The sequence below is a fragment of the Oryx dammah genome, unplaced genomic scaffold (genome assembly GCF_014754425.2).
Source record: "Oryx dammah isolate SB20612 unplaced genomic scaffold, SCBI_Odam_1.1 HiC_scaffold_16, whole genome shotgun sequence".
Classification (NCBI taxonomy): Eukaryota; Metazoa; Chordata; class Mammalia; order Artiodactyla; family Bovidae; genus Oryx; species Oryx dammah.
The window spans coordinates 4,528,895-4,546,907 of NW_024070200.1; the positions used below are offsets into that span (position 1 = coordinate 4,528,895).

Here is an 18,013-nt window from a genome sequence, read left to right on the forward strand (position 1 = left end):
TACAGAAACGAGCCCTCCCGGCTGCTGAAGGTGAGTCCGCCCCCCTCAGCCCCCCTCTGCGCGCTCAGCCAGCCCAGGGAAGGGTGCCTCAGAGGGTCAGCACATGGTCAGCCGTGGTTAGGTGCTCTCTAGGGGCTGGGTGGCAGCCGACAGGAGGGTGTGGCCAGTTACACCTGCCCCTCCTGCCTCATGCCCCAGGATAGCTCATGTGAATGGGTGGCATGTGGCTCAGGGGGGAGCCACCCCCTGTCTGTTTTTCCCTGAGCAAGGGGACTCAGTGGCCGGGGTCCCAGAGGAGCCCTCAGTCTGTGGGGGGAAAGTAGAGCCTAAGAGCCAGGCTTGCCTCTGGAAGGCTTCCTGGAGGGAGACATGAGCAGGCCCGGGATTTTCTGAGTTTCTGGCGCTCCGTGCCGCTAGCTGGCCACTGTGGTGGACGCTGCCTGGGCACGGGGCCCCTCCTCTCCCGGGCCCAGAGGGCACGCAGCTCGCTTGAGGAAGAGAGGCCTGCTCTAGGATGTAGAACTCTGACTCTGGGCCTCACCGGCCTGGGCCCCTGCTGTAGAGAAGCAAAACGGGGGCCCTGTAAGCCGTGCCGGCTGGAGCTCGGCTCCCAGACCGAGGCGGGGTGCTGCTGCTGGGCGATCTTTAAACCAGGGTCCTTTCAGCCACCCTCAAAAACTCGCCCCAAGGCCAGACTGGCTCAGTGTCAGGGACCGTAACCCCCCCCACCCAGGGAGGGGCTGGGGAGGTGTGCGCGCTTGTGTGTGTGTGTGTGCGCGCGTGCCTGTGGGGTGTGGTGTGTGTGCGCCCGCGCGCGTGCAGTGTTTGTGTGCGGTGCGTGTGCGCATGCACTGGTGCGGCCGGGCGCGCCCGGGGCGCACCCACATGCGCCCCGAGCTCAGTGCCCGCGGCCTGGCCCGCCGCCGCCACCTGTCGTTGCAGCTCGCTGCAGGAGCAGAAGGGCGAGCTGCGCAAGCGGCTGTCCTACACCACGCACCGGCTGGAGAAGCTGGAGAACGAGTTCGACTCCACCCGCCACTTCTTGGAGATCGAACTGCGCCGTGCGCAGGAGGAGTTGGAGAAAGTCACCGAGAAGCTGCGCAGGTGAGGGGGCGGGGCCTCGACGGGGCGGGGCCTCGACGGGGCGGGGCCTCGACGGGGCGGAGCTCTGGGGCGGGGCCCGGGAGGGCGAGGCCAGGGGCCCTGCGGCCGGCAGGTAACCTTATTTGCATGTAAGGTCCGCGAGGCCAAGTGGCTCTTCCAGAGTCGCACCTTGTACCACGAGCTGCCAAATCAGGATCTGAACGTGGGTCTGGCCGCTGCGAGGTACAGGCGCTTCCCTGATACTTCTCGGTCCCCTGCTTATTCTTTCTGTCCTCTTTACGTGGCGGGGCGGCATGGTGACATAGGAGCAGCCATCTCCAGACCCAGACTGGCCCACCAGGGCCCCAGCCACTGTCGCCTGGGCCTCTGATAGGAAAACGATGTCTAGCCCCGGACATGAACCAGCATTTAGAGACCGTTCCCTTCAGCGGCCTGGTGTGTGGGATCCTGAGGGATGACTCCCTTAGAAACAAAACTCCTGAAAGCATCGTCCTGCACATGTGCTAATGGTAAAGAACCCTCCTGCCAGTGCAGGAGACGTGTGAGAGACGCGGCTATGATCCCTGGGTCGGGAAGATCCCTAGAGAAGGGAATGGCGACCCACTGCAGTATTCTTGCCTAGAGAACCTCATAGACAGAGGAGCCTGGCAGGCTGCAGTCCAAATGGCCGCTCAGAGTCAGACACAACTGAAGTGACTTAGCACACAACACGCACATTTAATATGGATATTTTTCTTAAAAAATATTATGCACTTTACAGCCTTCCTTTAGAAAGAATGTTTAAAAAAAAAAAAAAACAACAACACTCAAACTCTGCCATTGGCTTCAGTTCAGTTCAGTCACTCAGTTGTGTCTGACTCTTTGTGTGACCCCATGGACTGCAACACGCATGACTCCCTGGCCACCACCAACTCCTGGAGCTTCCTCAAACTCATGTCCATTGAGTCAGCTATGCCATTCAGCCATCTCATCCTCTGTCTTCCCCTTCTCCTCCCACCTTCAATCTTCCCCAGCATCAGGGTCTTTTCAAATGAGTCAGTTCTTCACATCAGGAGGCCAAAGTATTGGAGTGTCAGCTTGCTGTTGGCTTGGTTTGTTTTAAATATTTACTGAGGACTGTATGCTCAGTCATGTCCAACTCTTTGTGACCCTATAGACTGTAGCCCCCCAGGCTCCTCTGTCCATGGGATTTTCCAGGCAAGAATACTGGAGTGGGTTGCCATTTCCTTCTCCAGGGGGGTCTTCCCGACCCAGGGACCTAACCTGTGATTCTATAGAACACTGAATTTGCAGGGGGGCTCTTTGTCTGTTACTACTTAAGCATCTCTAGTCTCACTTTCTCTGTTGGCAAGACACGGGCACTAACCCTATACACAGAGAAGATGGGCACTGCCCCTTCCACCATCGCACCTCAGGGCGGCCATTGATTCCCACCCCACACTTGCTTCCCCACCTCAGCCTCTTCTACGGAAAACTGTATCCTATTCTCCCTGTGTCTCCAGCAATCACCCCAGAGCTCACTGCATAGTCTTAAGCCTGTTCCCTGCTAACCTGCTGTTGAACTGGGAACCCCTTAGGCAGACTTGTAAGGACTGTGTGTAAAATGTGAATTAACTGGCTCTGACCGAGTTCCCGAGAATCCCTTCTGAATAAGAAACTTTCCCTTCTCATCAGTAGGGGTCCTGAGCCCTGGCAACCAGTTAGTTTAAATGAGATGTTTTCTAGCACAGGAACAATTAGACCAGAGAGGGGGCCGAGGTTCAGCCATCAGCGGGCCATACAGCTGCAGGGGCCACGGGAGGGTCAGGCCTGGCACGGCAGTGACCTCATGGCCTCCACTCCAGGATTCAGAGCAACTACATGGCGCTGCAGAGGATCAACCAGGAGCTGGAGGACAAGCTATTCCGCATGGTGAGGCCACAACCCTGCGCCCCACCCCAGCATGCCCAGCCCCAGGCCCCCAGCTCTGGAACCCTGGTGAGGACCAAGGGCCAGGCCACCATGCCCTTGCCTGTGGAGCTGGGCCAAAGGCCTCGTTTCCACCCTGCCCTCTCCTCGAGGGGCTGGGCCGTACCTCCCATTTCCGCCCCGAATGGGAGGGTGCTGTCAAGCCCTCAGCTGTCACTGTCCCCGCGGTACTGATGAGAAACAGAGGCTCAGGGAGTCAGTGACTTGCCCAGGGCTGTTCGGCTCCTCACTGGCAGAGGGGGATTGGAACCTGGGTCGCTCTGTGCTCTGACCCTTGCATTCCCTGGACTCCAAACTCCTCCTCGCTTCCCGGGGAGGCCAGGAGGAACAACGGGGCTTGAGTCCCAGGCTTTGGCTGACCGCTGACCACCCCCCTGCCTGTCCCCCAACCCCAGGGCCAGCACTATGAGGAAGAGAAACGAGCTCTCAGCCATGAGATTGTCGCCCTCAACAGCCACCTGCTGGAGGCCAAGGTGACCATTGACAAGCTCTCGGAGGACAATGTGAGTGTCGGCGATCTGACCGCGCGGGAGCCCCGAGGGGCCAGCACAGGGCTGGGTGGAGAAACAGAGGCTGGGGCAGGGCCTCAACAGCACGTGGGCGGCCAGGGAACGACAGGGGCTGCCCCTCACAGCACGTCCATGAGACCCTCGGTGAGGAACACAAGGCCACCTTGGCCCAGTCAAAGCAGGGCTTCCCCGACCCCAGGGTTGGGGTGGGGCCACTCAGGACTCCTGCCTTTGGCCACCCCCACTGGGCATCAGAGCCCTGGGGCTGCCCATGAGTCCTGATTTCCTGGGTCCCATGAGAAGGGTGGTGGCCCCCTCCACAGACCTCTGACTGCTGAGCACACACTTGCTGATTAGCACCTGCTCCTCGAGGCTCTGAGAACAGGGTGTGAAGAGCACAGGCAAGCCAGTGGCCTGTGCACGTGGCGTTTACATCTGAGCGGGGAAGGCGGACAGAACCCAGGATAAATAGGTAAACTGTGTAGCGAGTTAGAAGTGCTAAATGCTGCAGAGAAAAATAAGGCAGGCGAGGGGGCTGGGAGCCTCTAGATGCAGGATCAGGGAACTTTAGTCCGGTGCTTCTAGAAGGGGCTGCAGGAGCTGAGACCTGAAGACAAGCAGGGAGCTGATGGCGGGGGAGGGCTCCCCTTCCAGGTGGAAAGCCACAGCAGCAGATGGGGGCTCTGAGTAACTCGAAGACCAGCAAAGAGACCGGAGAGGGCTCTGGTGGGGAGGAGGGCCTGAGGGGCTGAGGTCAGGATAACAGGAGGTGGCATTTAGGCACCGGTAGGAATCTGGGTTTTATTCTGTGGGAAATGGGAGCCACTGAAGGTTCCTGAATAGGGGGAAGCCTGGCTGGACTTCCTCTTACAGGCTCCACAGCTGCTCTGCTGAGGACAGACCGTGGAGGATGAAGCTCTGAGTGGATGCACGAGCAGGCAGCAGTCTGGGAGAAAGAGGATGAGTCTGCCGGGATGGCGGCCGGGGAGGTGGGGAGGGGGCTTCAGTTCTAGTTAGGTTCTGAAGATGGAAGCAAACGGATTGGCTGAATAGGGATGTGGAGTCTCAGAGGATGACATGGGCCCAGTCTGACTGCAGAGGTTGAAATCCGCAGGACGGGAGCCACTTGCTGTGCTCTGGGCTGGGGTCTGGGGTGGGGGGGTAGGGGGAGGATGTAGCGGGAGGGTGCAGCAGGCGCCCTGGCCAGCCAGGTGGAGGTGCCATGGGCAGGAGATGGCAGACGAGTGCCTGCAAAGGAGAGGGGAGGCTCTGATGGGGCAGCACTCTGGCGTCTGTTCACGACTGAGTGGCAGGTCTGGGTTGGCCAAACAGTGCCCGCAGCCCTCTAGTGCCAGTGGTGGCTGGTCTGGGCCTCACATGGGGCTCAGTTCTCAGCTCTCAGCCAACCGTGCCCTTCCGGGGATGCATCGAAGGAGCGGGGGACCCAGGTTCCCTCCACCGTGCCAGAGTCTCTAGGACCAAGGTAGCGGGGACCGGCAGGGGTGCCCATGGCTTCAGCAGCACCCCTGAGCTGCAGGACACCTGGTTCTGGTTGAATTGAGACTGGGTGGATCTCAGGGCCAGGCACCCCCATCAGAGCCCTGGCTGCAGAGGGTCCCCGAGCGGGGGCGGGAACCAAGGTCCAGCTGCAGGCACGGGCAACAGAGGTTTCCCAAAGGTAGAGCCCCGCGCCCTGGACTCCTTCCGTGTGCATCTGTTCTCAGCTCAGGAGGCTGAGCCAGTCCCTGTCTGAACCTGGGGTCACACAGGCCCTCTGCCCCCACTCGCCCTGACCCTTGCCTGGCCCTGCAAGCCCCCTCCATTGCCAGGCCTCACCCTGAGACCTGGGGGAAGGGTGGCAGGTCCACTCCTAATCGCCAGCTACTGGCAGCACTGTCCACAGAGTTCCCTTGGGAGGGACTCGGAAGCCAAGGGTGGGGAGACGGCTTGGTGTCCATGCCTGGGGGCCTCTGGGACGTTAGAGGCCACTGGGGGGCCTTCTTCCTCCATGGCCCCTGCTTTGTAGGAGGTTCCCACCCAGGTCAGCGGCAGGACTGCCTGCCAGGGGACCGTCCACACACCGGGCTCCAGGTTGGGGCCGGTAACCCGTCCTACAGGTGAGAGCCGCAGAGAGGGTCCGCGTGTGCACAGCTGTCTCTGCGGGCCGGCTACCATGTCGGCAGCGGGGACCTTGGCCGGGGCTGAGCCTGCGCCCAGTCAAGTGGCTTCTCTCGTCTCCTAGGAGCTCTACAGGAAGGACTGCAGTCTCGCGGCGCAGCTACTGCAGTGCAGCCAGGCCTACGGCAGGGGCCGCAAGATGGCCGAGGTAACATGGGCCCTGCCCTGCCAGCCCGCCGCCGCGCCTGCAACCCCCGTGCCCCTTCCCAGCAGCTCCCGGACCCCATCCCCCCGGCCCCCTCGATCTTGTCCGAGCCCCTCTGTGTATGTGGTGGAGGGCTCGCCCTGCACGTACCTCCCCACCAGCCTGGATGGCCTGCCCACTCTGCCCCAGTTTCCTCCAGGGGGCTGCTCCCGGCAGGGTGACCCTGCGTGAGCCTCTCAGAAACCCAGTGGTTTGGTCTGGGCACAGTTCCTGCAGAGATAAGAAAGCTGGCTTCACCCGGGAGCCACTTAGCCGGGGCCACAGGGCGAGTACCACTCAGACCCGGGGCTCCTGTCCCAGCCAGGCTGTCCCTCCCCATCCGGGCACGCCCCTCACCCAGGCTGTCCCTCCCCATCCGGGCACGCCCCTCACCCAGGCCTTGTCCAGGTGCCCTCTCCCGGAGCCTGGGTCCCCCCCGAGATCCTCACAAAACAGATCAAACGGTAGCGTTCCGTCCCCCACCAGCCACCAGGCGCTCACGTGGAAACCGCTTGCATGCCTGGGCCCTCGGTCTTTGTTGCACCCGAGTCTATCTGGTTTGAGCCAGGCCACAGGACTGCGTGTCCCCTGGAGACCGTGGGGCTGGGTCAGTGAGTCAGCCCCTCAAGGGGAGGCCCGAGTCAGAGCCGGGGGTCCAGCCTCAGGGCTTTGCGGGGGCCCCATCAGCATGACCCGGGGGCATCCTGCAGCTTGCGGGATACAGCTCTGGCTGGTGGGATCAGACAGGCCCCAGGCAGGTGCCCTGTTGGTCAGCCTTGGCTGCCAGTTCTGGGCTGACCATGACCCCCTCCCTCCTGCTCCTCGCATCACCCCCCCCACCTCCCACCCACTCCCACCCCCCACCCCCCCTCTGCCCCCCCACCTCCGCCGCCACCAGCTGCCCGCGGAGTTCCAGGAACGCATGAACCTGCACGCGGAGAAGCCAGGCTGCAGCCTGCCTGCCCCACTCTGCCGCCCGGCCTACGCCGACAGCGTGCCCCCCTGCGTGCTCGCCAAGGTGCTGGAGAAGCCGGACCCCGGCAGCCTGTCCTCCCACCTGTCGGAAGCCTCGACCCAAGACCTGGGCTTCCCCGAGGGGCTGGAGAAGCCAGGGTCCCGACCCCCCTACAAGGGCGACATCTACTGCAGCGACACGGCCCTCTACTGCCCTGAGGCGCGGCACCAAGACCGGCGGCCCAGCGTGGAGGGGCCCGGGTCTGATGTGGGCTTCCTGCAGGCCCAGAACTCCACCGACAGCACGGCTGAGGAAGAGGAGGAGGAGGAGGAAGATACCGAGGCCGGCGCAGCGGCCTACCCCGCCAGCTACCGCCATGAGGCCTTCGGCGGCTACGCGGCCTCGCTGCCCACGTCCAGCTCCTACTCCAGCTTCAGCGCCGCGTCCGAAGAGAAGGAGCATGCCCAGGCCAGCACGCTGACCGCCTCGCAGCAGGCCATCTACCTGAACAGCCGCGATGAGCTCTTCGGCCGCAAGCCACCCGCGGCCTACGGGAGCAGCCCACGCTACGCGGCCGCCGCGGCTGCGGTGGCTGCCCCGCTGGAGGCTGCAGTGGCTCCGGGGTTCCCCAGGACTGTGTCACCGTTCCCCGCCGAGCCCTTCCGCTTCCCCCTCTCCCCAGGCCCCCAGCCTGCCCTGATGCCCCCCAACCTGTGGAACCTGCGGGCCAAGCCTGGGTCTGCCCGGCTGGTCGCAGGGGCCGGGCGCGGCCAGTGGCGGCCGATGAGCGTGGACGACATCGGCGCCTACCCCTTTCCGGCCGCGGCCGCGGCCCCTGCCCCCAGCCTCGCCTCACCTGGCGGCTTCAATGACCGCTACTTTGGGGCCCGAGGCGGCCCCGGCGAGAATGCCGAGGGCCGCGCCAGCCCCCTCTATGCCAGCTACAAGGCTGATAGCTTCTCGGAGGGCGATGACCTCTCCCAGGGCCACCTGGTCGAGCCCCGCTACCTCCGGGCGGCTGGTGACCTGAGCCTTAGCCCTGGCCGCTCGGCCGACCCCCTGCCCAGCTATGCGGCCAGTGAGGGAGACCGCGAGCGGCTCGGGGTGCAGCTCCTCGGGGCAAGCGGCAGCCCCGAGCCCGAGCTCAGCCTCCGCAGCTCCAGGGACTCCCTGGAGCCTAGCTCCATGGAGGCCTCCCCGGAGATGCACCCTGGTGCCCGCCTCAGTCCCCAGCCTGCCTTCCCTCGGGCAGGCAGCTCGGGGCTCAGCCGCAAGGACAGCCTCACGAAAGCCCAGCTCTATGGAACCCTGCTCAACTGAGCGCCCCGTGTGTGGGCCCCACCATGGCCAGTCCCGCACACCGGGTTCCCAGGGGTGCTGCCTCGACTCCCCGACAACCCCACCCTCTCGGCCCTGCACACCAGGACCCCTCTCCACCTAACCCACTTGAGCCCGAGAGAGGGACCCCAACCAGAGCGTCTTGTCCACCCCGCACCACCACTGTGCAACGTTTTCTGACTCAGCAGCAGCCTTCCCCAACTGAAATGAGTATCCTTCCCCCTTGCCACCTGCTCCGCCCCCAGCTTTACCAAGTGCGACTATTCTTATAGAGCAAAGTGTCTTAACACACTCGGCCTCCAGCTCCCTGGATGGCAGCCCCGGTCGTTTTCAGCGCAAACACTCCTGGATGTTTTCGGGCAAAGGCAGGTGGGGCCTGCCCCTGGGAAGGGAAGGGAAGGGTGGAGACATCCCCAGTGATGAGGGGACCGGAAGCTGTGTCCACAGAAAGGGGGACTGGAACGGGTGATGGGATGTGAAACGCTTCTAGCTATTCTTTCCGTGTGGCCGACGACCCCTCCCCCAGCTCCACTGTGGTCCGTAGTCCCGTGTGTCCTGAGTGGGGCCGGTGCTCGTCCTCCCCCCACAGCGTCCCGCTCCCCGGCACCACCTTGCGCTACCTCACACGTAATGAGGCCCTCCAACCCTGGTTTCTGTGACTTGCTTCCGTGTTGTCGTCTGTGATGCATGCCGTCTCGGTACTGTATTTTGCCATCATTAAATAAAGACATGGGTGGAAAAGAACTTGCGTTTGGGTGGTTTCTTCTCCCCACTGCCTTTTGCTCTCGGGGCAAGTGGCCCTGGGTGTCTCCCCTCTCCATCCTCCCCTCTGCACAGCCTCCTGAAACCGCCCTGGTGTCTTTTGTCGTTCAGCTTAGAATTCTTCCACTGTCTCAGCCTCTGCTGAATGGTGTTGTTGCCCTCGTATAATGTTCTGCCTCAAGATCCCTTAGGATTTTCTTTAGTTTGGCTCTGCCTGTGACAAACACTTTTGGCTTTTTTTTTTTTTTTTTCCGCCCTCTGAAGATGTCTCTGCTTTGCCCCATTTCTGAAGGTTTGTCTTACCTGGGAGAATGTCAGCAGGGGTCTCTTGCCCTTGGCTCAGGCACAAGAGATATCCCCTGGCTTCCTGCTGGGGTGGGATGTGCTGTCTGCTTCTCTGGGAGCTGCTCCTTTGGTGCTAATCTGTCTTTTTTTCTCTTCAGCTGCACTAGCTCTTCCCTCTGACTTTGGTTTCCTGCAGTTTCCCTGAGGTGTGTCTGGCTGTGGATTTATCACAGGAAGTCTTGTATCTGTGGACTGGTGTCTTTCATCAGTTCTGGGAAATCCTCAGCTACTTTTTAAAGTAACTCTCTGCCCTTCCCTCCTCCCAGGACTGCCATCGGTGCCTCCTCCTGAGCTCTGCTTCCACATCCCTCCCTCGTTGTGACCCACATCTTGGGGTCAGCATGCCCGGTCTGCATGCCTTCTAGGTCACCAGTCCCCTTTTGCTGCATCCATTCAGCTGCCAATCAGAGCCAAAGATTTCAGTTTTAGTTATTAATGGTTTCCATTTCTAGAAGTTCTATCTAGTTATTTTCAAAACACACCATGCCACTTTCTAACAGTTTCCTATTCCCTAAGAGATATTTCCACGCTTGCCTTTTATTTCCTTAAACAGAGGGGGCACAGCTGGTTCACAGCTGGGTCTGACACATATGTCAAGTGGGGTCTATGGAGACCTGTCTCTCTTGGCTCCTGCTCACACTGCCTGGTTTCTCTGTGTGCCCAGTTATCCTTGAGCATACTCATTGATGCCCTGGAGAAAGTACCTGAAAATTTTCCACAAGGCCTAGGATGGAGGCCGCTCCTCCAGGGCCTTTATGTCTGCTTCTTCCAGGGGCTGGGCACTTCCCCCTGGGAGGGGACCACTTGGACCCAGGTGATGCCTGAAGTTGCCCAGCCCACCCAGCTCTGCATAACTCCAGGGTGCCTGCCCTTGACCCTGAGGAGCACCCCAGGAAGCAGCCTGCTGCAGGGAGGGGGCCTGTTGGGAGGCTCGGGAATCAGCTCTCCTGTCTGGGGCCCAGTTTCCCTGTGGGCAGGTGGGAAAGTAACCCTCGCCGACCTGGGGGGGCAGTGGGGTGGGGGGGAGTGGCAATGGGAGGGTGGTGGGGAAAACAGACAACCTCTGGTGCCTAGCAGGCTCTAGCTCAGTGTTCCCAGAGGGACCCGGAGCCTCATCAGTCCCACGCAGGCTGTGCAACTGGACAGCAGAGCTGGGAATCCCAAGGGCTTTGCAGCCTGGGGCCCTACATTGTCACCTCAGAGCCTGAGTATCCATCCCCCAAATGGCCAACAGGCCTCACAGAGCTGTCCTGCCTCCACAGCCAGCCACAGCTTGGCGGGCGGGGTGGGCGGGGGCTTCCTTCCTCCACCAGACACCCCTCTTGCTCCACTCCAGTCCTACCTGACTCCCAACAGGACCCCAACGGGGCACCCACCATCTGCCGACCCTTGCATCCATGTTTCTTCTCAACCCACGGGGGACAGTGCAGGACTGTGTGACCTTGGGCCAAGTCCCAGGCCCTCGGGGCCTGTGTCCCCTCTGGAGCCTGCAGACACTGACTTGTGAGGTTCCCAGGGGCGCTCGAGACAGTGGCTGTCCCAGTGCATGAAGAGCCCCAGGCTGGGCTGGAGGCAGGTCCCGAGGGAGGGGACAAGCACAGACTTCCCAGGCCTGTCGCTCTGCCCTCCAAGCATCGGGGCTCACGGCTGCTTCATGGGGGCTGCAGGCGCCAGCCTCACTCAGTCATGGCCACACCCGGCAGCACGCACAGCCACGCCTGCCTCTCAGGGTGGAACTGCTCTCCTCCCCCAACGGCTTCAGAGCCCTGTTCCAATGCATGGGTGAGGCGAAGGTAAGCGCCCAGCCTCAGGAAGGTGGGTGGAGGGGAACAACCCACACTTCTACCTTCCTGCTCTGTATATTCTAATTTTAGCTCTCTTGTTTCAAAATTGCAAATGGTGAACTCCCAGACACCTTGTGGAGGATCAGAATGAGTCCTGAATGCTCTCTGGAAGTAAGCATTTGGAGAAAGAAACAGATGATGGTGCGAGAGCACCTGCCTTTCTTCCCGTGCTTCCGGTGAAATAACTCAATGAGGGGGCGGGGCTTGCAGGCAGGGAGTGGAGAAAGCAAGCCCGCGGGGGACAGGGCTAAGAAAGAGCCACGGTGGCTTCTGGTGACCCTGGATGTCCCTCTTCTGGGGGGTCAGAGCTTCCACCAGGGCGTCCACTTTGAGGACAGAAGTTTGGATGGTGTTTGCCCCAAGAGAATGTGAGACAGTAACAACCTAGAAAGCCCTTTCCTCTATGCTTCCTCCCTTGTTCACTCCAGCAGGCCCATTTTAGAGATGAGGAAACTGAGGTTCAGAGAAACAAAGTGCCCACAAAGGCCCCATGCAAGCAAGGGATGGGTATGGGACCCACAGGTTGCAGCCAGCCGGGGTGTGGGCTCAGAATAAGGGAGGGGCAGGGCAGCTCAGTGGACATGAAGGTCAGCCCCTGGTAAATGCCAGCGCCCATGCCAAAGCCCACTGAGTACAGCCTGTGACTGACGCTCGTTAAACACATGAGTGGCCATACCAGCATGTCACAGTGGGGAAAGCAGTCAGCAAACCACGCGATGAAAGTCTCACTTGGAAGACGCTCCACATCAAGGAAGGTACGAAAATGCCCGCTTTGGGCTGGGCTAGAAAGCAGGCTCCAGGATCTGGGGCTGGGTACAAGAAAGTGGGCAGGAGAGGTGGGCGAGAGGCACCTGGGAAGGCCAGGACCCCCGCCCACAACCCCGGACAACTGCCACCTGCCCTAGCAGCCTGTGTCTGGCTTCATTCACACGCCGTCAGTCCATCTGACAAACACTGGCCGAGGGCCCGTTCAAGCCGGACCTGGGGGGATACCCCCTCGTGAAAGAATTGTGGGGGTCCCGTCACTCTCCCCTCCAGCTGCACAATGGCAGCCATGCCTGGTCAAGGACCCCTGGTCTGGGGCGAGTATATGACGCAAACCAGCCAATCCAAGGCCTTCCCTGAGACTTATCGACTGAGAGCGGGGGAAGGAGCAGCCCCTCACTGGGGGCTAAGGATGGAACCTGACTGAGACCTCTGGCCTGGACGGGCTCAACCCCTGCACCAGTGGCTCGGCTGCCACCGATACTAACAGCACTAACACTGACCCCCCGCCGCCAGCTCCCGAGCGCCTGCTGCACACACATCCTGCGTGAACCCCCACGAGCTGGGTACTGAGAGTTCTCCTTTACAGGCGGGACACTGCAGCACAGGGTGGCTTGGCATTGGTGGTGACGGCACAACAACAGAAGGTGGGGACGGGCTTTAAACCCACGGCTGCCTGATTCTGAAGCCCGTGTCCTGTGGGCAGATGACACCTGCAGTTATTCCCGGAACGCCCCCCATGTGCAGGGCCCTGCAACCCTGGGAAACTTACACTGACCTGTACACATGTGCTGGGAGGGGCCAGGGCTCAGGGCATAGCTTACACATGGAGCCTTGAAATGGAGGGGGGCAGTGCTGGGGAGGCTGGGGGAAGAGGGGTCAGCAGGGGCGGCAGCAAGGACAATGGGAGGGCTTTACAGGTCACAGAGCTGCCCACCCAGAGCAGAGGCAGCCACTCCGGGGCCTGAGTGGGGGGGCAGGAATGTCCACTGTCTGTCTGCCCAGGCTCTAAGTGGACGTGCACTCAGCCTCCCTTCTGCTGAGGCCAGGACAGCCCCTCATGGGGCCTCCACTTCTACCAAGGGGCTGACCTGCAAGAGCTGGAGTGCGGTTATCTTTCTTTTCACCAAAGCAGCCCTTCTTGAGCCTAAAAAGAGAAGGTGATTCTTCCCTGAGCTCCTACCACACCCAGCCCAACAGCACATGGGGTCACTGGGGCCCTGCTGCATCCCGCCCGGGCCTGGGGAGTTCCCACCCTTCGCCCTCCAAGGGTCTCAGCCCCCCACCCATGCACTCTGGCCTCTCCAGCCCAGCTCGGGGACCCAGCATCCACTTGACACCTACGGCAGGTCAGGCTCTGTGTGGACTGTGGGGGGCAGAGGACGAGGGACAGAAAAGGAGTCAGCCGTCGGGATTAATCCCGCGTCAGGGCCTTTGCACGGCCCTTCCCTCCGCTTGGGCCCGTCTCCCTGCTTGGGCCCTGCTTGTGGACCCCAAGACTCCAGGGGTCCAGAGGCAAAGTAGACACACTGGAATAAATGCTTCTCCACCAGCCCCAGTTGTTGTTCAGTTGCTCAGTCGTGTCCAACTCTTTGCAACCCCGTGGACTGCAGCAGGCCAGGCTTCCCTGCCCTTCATTATCTCCCACAGTTTGCTCAAACTCATGTCCATTGAGTTGGTGACGCCATTCAACCATCTCATTCTCTGTGGTCCCCTTCTCCTCCTGCCCTCAATCTCTCCCAGCATCAGGGTCTTTGAGACAGCTCTTCGCATCAGGTAGCCAAAGAATTGGAGCTTCAGCATCAGTCCTTCCAATGAATACTCAGGACTGATTTCCTTTAGGATGGACTGGTTGGATCTCCTTGCAGTCTGAAGGACTCTCAAGAGTCTTCTCCAGCACCACAGTTCAAAAGCATCAATTCTCCGGTGCTCAGCTTTCTTTATGGTCCAACTCACATCCATACAAAACCACAGCTTTGACTAGACAGACCTTTGCTGGTAAAGTAATGTCTCTGCTTTATAATTTGCTGTCTAGGTTTCTCACAGCTTTTCTTCCAAGCAGCAAGCATCTTTTAATTTCAAGGCTGCTCCCAATCTGCCCAATCCCCATCCCCAGATGAGCTCCCAGGGTGCCGACACCCACCACACACTTGACCTTCCTGGACACTCACAGCAAGCCTGCAGGCTGGGTTCTGACACTGCTTTACAGAGGGGGCAACTACAGCTCCAAGAGGAAATGTGACTCGCTCTCAGCTACACCGACAGCAGAGCCAGGCCAGGAACCCAGGTGCTGCCTCCTCCTCAGGTCCTGCGTTTCCTCGCTGACCTCCTGCCAGGACACCCTCCTCACAGGCTCGCGGTCAGCCTCCTCCAGGGAGACTTCCAGGACTGCAGGGATGCACCCGTCCAGAGACGGGCACCTCTGGCCCCCACCCTCACCCATCAGGGGACCTTTGGGCTCCTGGGGTAACAGCTCAATCATGATCCTGAGGGGGCTTAGGGCTCCTTGGCCTGTGGGGATCCTCGAGGGCTCCTTGCTTCTTCACGTCGCTCTGTCTCCCCAGGCAGATGTACTTCCTCGGGCAGAGAGTGAGGAGGAGTGCAGAGGGCCCTAGGCTCAGGCAAACCTGGGGACCCCACTGGCCATGCTCTGGAGGAGGGAGGAGGGGCCCGGGCCTGAACAGGCCCTGTGAGACGGAGGGGAGGCAGACCTAGGACCCAGAGCCCCACCTCTCCAACCCCCACTTGCCCTTTGTCTCCAAGCTCCAGCGGGCCCGCGAGAAAGGAGGTGAGAGAAGCTGCCGAAGCGTGTTTTCGCTGAAATAATCTAAGAAATAGCAAAACACTCACATTTATTGAGCATCGCCAGCAACCCGCCAGGTGCTTTTGCTAACACGTAGTCCTCAGAACCCTGAGACACAAGGTTTTCATCCCCATTTTACAGATGAGGACACCGAGGCTCGGAGGATGGGGAGGCGGCATCCATCCGAGCCCGGCCTGAAGCCAACCTCAGGCCCTCCTCATCGCACACGCCCGCCCGCTCTGCATTGGGAAGCTTCCACGCCTTGATGCTCAGAGCCAGATCTTGACGTCACCCTCCCAGGAGCAGGTGGCGAGCATGGAGGGCAGCACGGGGTGGAAGGTGGCACCCACGCAGGCCTGCGTGTGCCCGTGCAGCGTGCGGGCGCGGCTGGCAGTGCGGAAGCTGTACACCAGGACCCGGCCGTCGGCGCTGCCCGTCAGCAGCAGGTCACCGTCCGGGGAGCACTCGCAGCCCACCGAGTAGCCTTCCACCTGTGGAGGATGAGCGGCCAGCTGAGTAACCACGCGGCTCAGCGCACGCGGCCCCAAGGCCCTTCCCACGGAGGAGCACCAGGGCCCGGGGCCACAGCTGAGCTCCTGCCGTGAGCCGGGGGTCCCCGTGCCCAGGCCGGTGTCACCAGGTGGCTCTCGTGAGTCCAGAGAGCACAGCTCTAGCAGGGGGACAGGCAGTGGATCCCTGGAGCCTGTGCCCTCAGGGCAGCCTGCAGGGAAAAGAGGTTGATGGAAAGGGGCCCCCAGCCCCAGGTCCACGTGAGCCAACAAATCAAGGAGACCGGCCCTGTCTGGCGGCTGGGGCTCAGGGAAGGGCTAGATGTGGCCCAGGGCTTCAAGCGGACATCAGGCCACACGGTATGGGGTCACCCAGGAAACAGAAATCACAGGTTGCCTGGACAGAGGGTCCGTGCTCTTGGGGACTGCAAGTCCCTTGCTGGCGTGGTCGTGGGACACCTTTCCACCCCCGGGGAGACGGGGCAAGACGGGGTACCTTGTGCCCTTCGTAGCGCCGCCTTCTGCTCATCCGGTAGGGCCACACAGCGGAGAACAGGGCCAGGTAGTTGCCATTGGTCTGTGCCAGGAACACAGGCTCCCGCGGGTGCAGGGTGAGGCTGGGGCAGGTGTACCTCTCCTGAGAGACAGCAGGGCTCAGAGAGGGTGTGGCAGGCTCCCGGCGGGCTCCTGCCTCTGACAGGCCCGCCACCTACCCTCTGTTCCCAGGGCCTCGAGCCCCTTGCCCAGACCTCGGCTCAGGGGGCTGCGAGCTTCCTGTTGCTGCTGTAACAAATGCCTCCAATTTTGCGGCTAAAAGCAGCACACATTTATTATCTTACGCTTCTGGAAGTCTGAAGTCTGACATGGTCTCCGTGGGCTAAAATCAAGATACCAGCAGGGCTCTGCTCCTTCTGGGGTCTCTGGACGGAATCTGTTCCCTTGTCTTTTCCAGCTTCTAGGGGTCCCTATGCTCCTTGCCTCCTGACCCTTGGGGTGAACTGAAAAATGTCCCCCCAAAGACTCCATATCCAAATTCCTGGGACCTGTGTCACCATCTGTGTTTTTTAAAAAAAGCAGGGGGATCTTTGCAGGGATTAACTTGAGGATCTTGAGATGAGGAGGTTACCCTGCATTACTGCATCCTTAAATGCAATCACAAGCATCCATAGAAAAGGGAGGCAGAGTGAGACCAGACACAGAGGCGGGGACGTGAAGACAGAGCAGAGAGAGAGACCTGAGGATGCTGGCGTGGGGACTGGAGGGACACAGCACAAGCCAAGGGTCACCAGCTGCCGCCAGAAGCTGGAAGGAGCAAAGGACAGACAACACAGGCCCCGCCAGCACCTTGATTTCAGCCCCAGGATACTTTTTACAAACTTCCGGCCTCCATCACTGAAAGGACAAATTTCTATTGATTTAAGTCACTGGATTTATGCTACTTTGTAATCTGTTACACAGCAACAGAAAACAAATCCACACACCCATCTCCCCACCTGCACAGTGAGCCGTAGGGGAGCCCCAGCCCAGCCTAGGGTGCAGAGCCGCCAGAACACATAGTGAGCAAGGAGGTGACTGGCCAAGTGCAGAGATAAATGTGTGCCCATGGGGTTCCGAGCAGGAGGAGAGATCTCGCTGCTTAATGCACTGAGTGGCACAGAAACACCCCTAAAAGCGCCCTCCTGAGCTGCGCCTCTCCTTCCGTGTTCTGAGTGCTGTCCTGAAGCCACAGCCTCTAAATGAGCCCAAAGTCCCAGGGCGACACTGGGGGCAGCTGGGGCCACAGACTAGCGTGTTGCTGGAGGCACGGCGGCCCCATCGTGAGCTCCTGCTGGAGGCACGGCGGCCCCATCGCGAGCTCCTGGTGAGAGGCTCCAGGCAGAGCACCTGTGCACCGGCACGCAGGGCAAGGAGGTGTGCCTCTAGGAGGGCCGGCAGCTCGGGCACACAGCACTTCCATCCACCTCACTCGCTTCCCTGGCCTCCGCAGGGCAGGCGGAGGCAGGATGCCCCAGGGGCCAGACACACCCCTCCGGCCCCCTCCCAGGGCTTGCCTTTCGCATGGGGTTGAACTAGAACTCTGAAGTGAAGGTCTAGAGGTGGGTTTGTTCAGAGCCACTTAGAACCCTTAAGAACAAGGGGAAAAAGTCAGGGAGAGGGAAATGGTGCGTACATACACCTGCTGCTGCTGCTGTGCACGCCCAGTCATGTCTGACTTGGTGCCCCGTGGACTGCGCCCCGCCGGGCTCCTCTGTCCACGGGGTTCCAGGCGAGGGTACTGCAGTGGGTTGCCATTTCCTACTCCAAAGCACACCTGATATATATCTTTAAATTCTGGGTGGCAGCATCAAAGAGATTAGCTGACTTGAAATCTTAAAAGATGGTGGTGGTGGTGATGACAATGAGGATGATGGTGGCGATGGTACTGATAGTAGTGATGGCGATGGTGATGCACGGTGGGGATGGTGATGGTGGTGGGGATGGTGAGGAGAGTGGAGACGGTGGGGATGGTGATGGTGGTGGGGATGGTGGTGGTGATGATGGTGATGGTGGTGATGGTGGTGGTGATGGTGATGGTGGTGGTGATGGTGGATGGTGGTGATGATGGTGGCGATGGTGGTGATGGTGGTGGTGATGGTGGCGATGGTGGTGATGGTGGTGGTGATGGTGGTGATGGTGGTGATGGTGGTGATGGTGATGGTGGATGGTGGTGGTGACGGTGGCGATGGTGGTGATGGTGGTGGTGATGGTG

General features: G+C 60.6%; 2 protein-coding genes across 2 annotated transcripts in view; one reads left to right on the forward strand and one right to left on the reverse strand.

Moving 5' to 3' along the window:
- Positions 1 to 910: 910 nt before the first annotated feature.
- Positions 911 to 8,980, forward strand: BEGAIN (brain enriched guanylate kinase associated). Its single transcript, XM_040256927.1, has 5 exons — positions 911 to 1,104; positions 2,949 to 3,015; positions 3,468 to 3,575; positions 5,824 to 5,907; positions 6,842 to 8,980. Exons 2-5 carry the CDS (start codon positions 2,965 to 2,967, stop codon positions 8,216 to 8,218), a joined length of 1,620 nt encoding a protein of 539 aa, XP_040112861.1. The 5' UTR covers positions 911 to 1,104; positions 2,949 to 2,964; the 3' UTR covers positions 8,219 to 8,980.
- A 5,807-nt stretch (positions 8,981 to 14,787) lies between these two features.
- WDR25 (WD repeat domain 25) overlaps positions 14,788 to 18,013 on the reverse strand; it is a 142,869-nt gene continuing 139,643 nt past the window's right edge. Inside the window, exons 6-7 of the mRNA XM_040256928.1 lie at positions 15,761 to 15,901; positions 14,788 to 15,246 (exon numbers count right to left, since the gene is read on the reverse strand). Coding sequence (XP_040112862.1) covers positions 15,025 to 15,246; positions 15,761 to 15,901 — 363 coding nt within the window. The 3' untranslated portion in view covers positions 14,788 to 15,024. The remainder of the gene's footprint in view (positions 15,247 to 15,760; positions 15,902 to 18,013) is intronic.

Excerpts from the sequence above, each read along its gene's own strand:
- BEGAIN (XM_040256927.1), top strand. The coding sequence starts at position 2,965 with ATGGCGCTGCAGAGGATCAACCAGGAGCTGGAGGACAAGCTATTCCGC. Across the intron at positions 3,016-3,467 it reads AGGACAAGCTATTCCGCATG|GGCCAGCACTATGAGGAAGA; the intron begins GTGAGGCCACAA and ends CCCCAACCCCAG. Across the intron at positions 3,576-5,823 it reads ACAAGCTCTCGGAGGACAAT|GAGCTCTACAGGAAGGACTG; the intron begins GTGAGTGTCGGC and ends CTCGTCTCCTAG.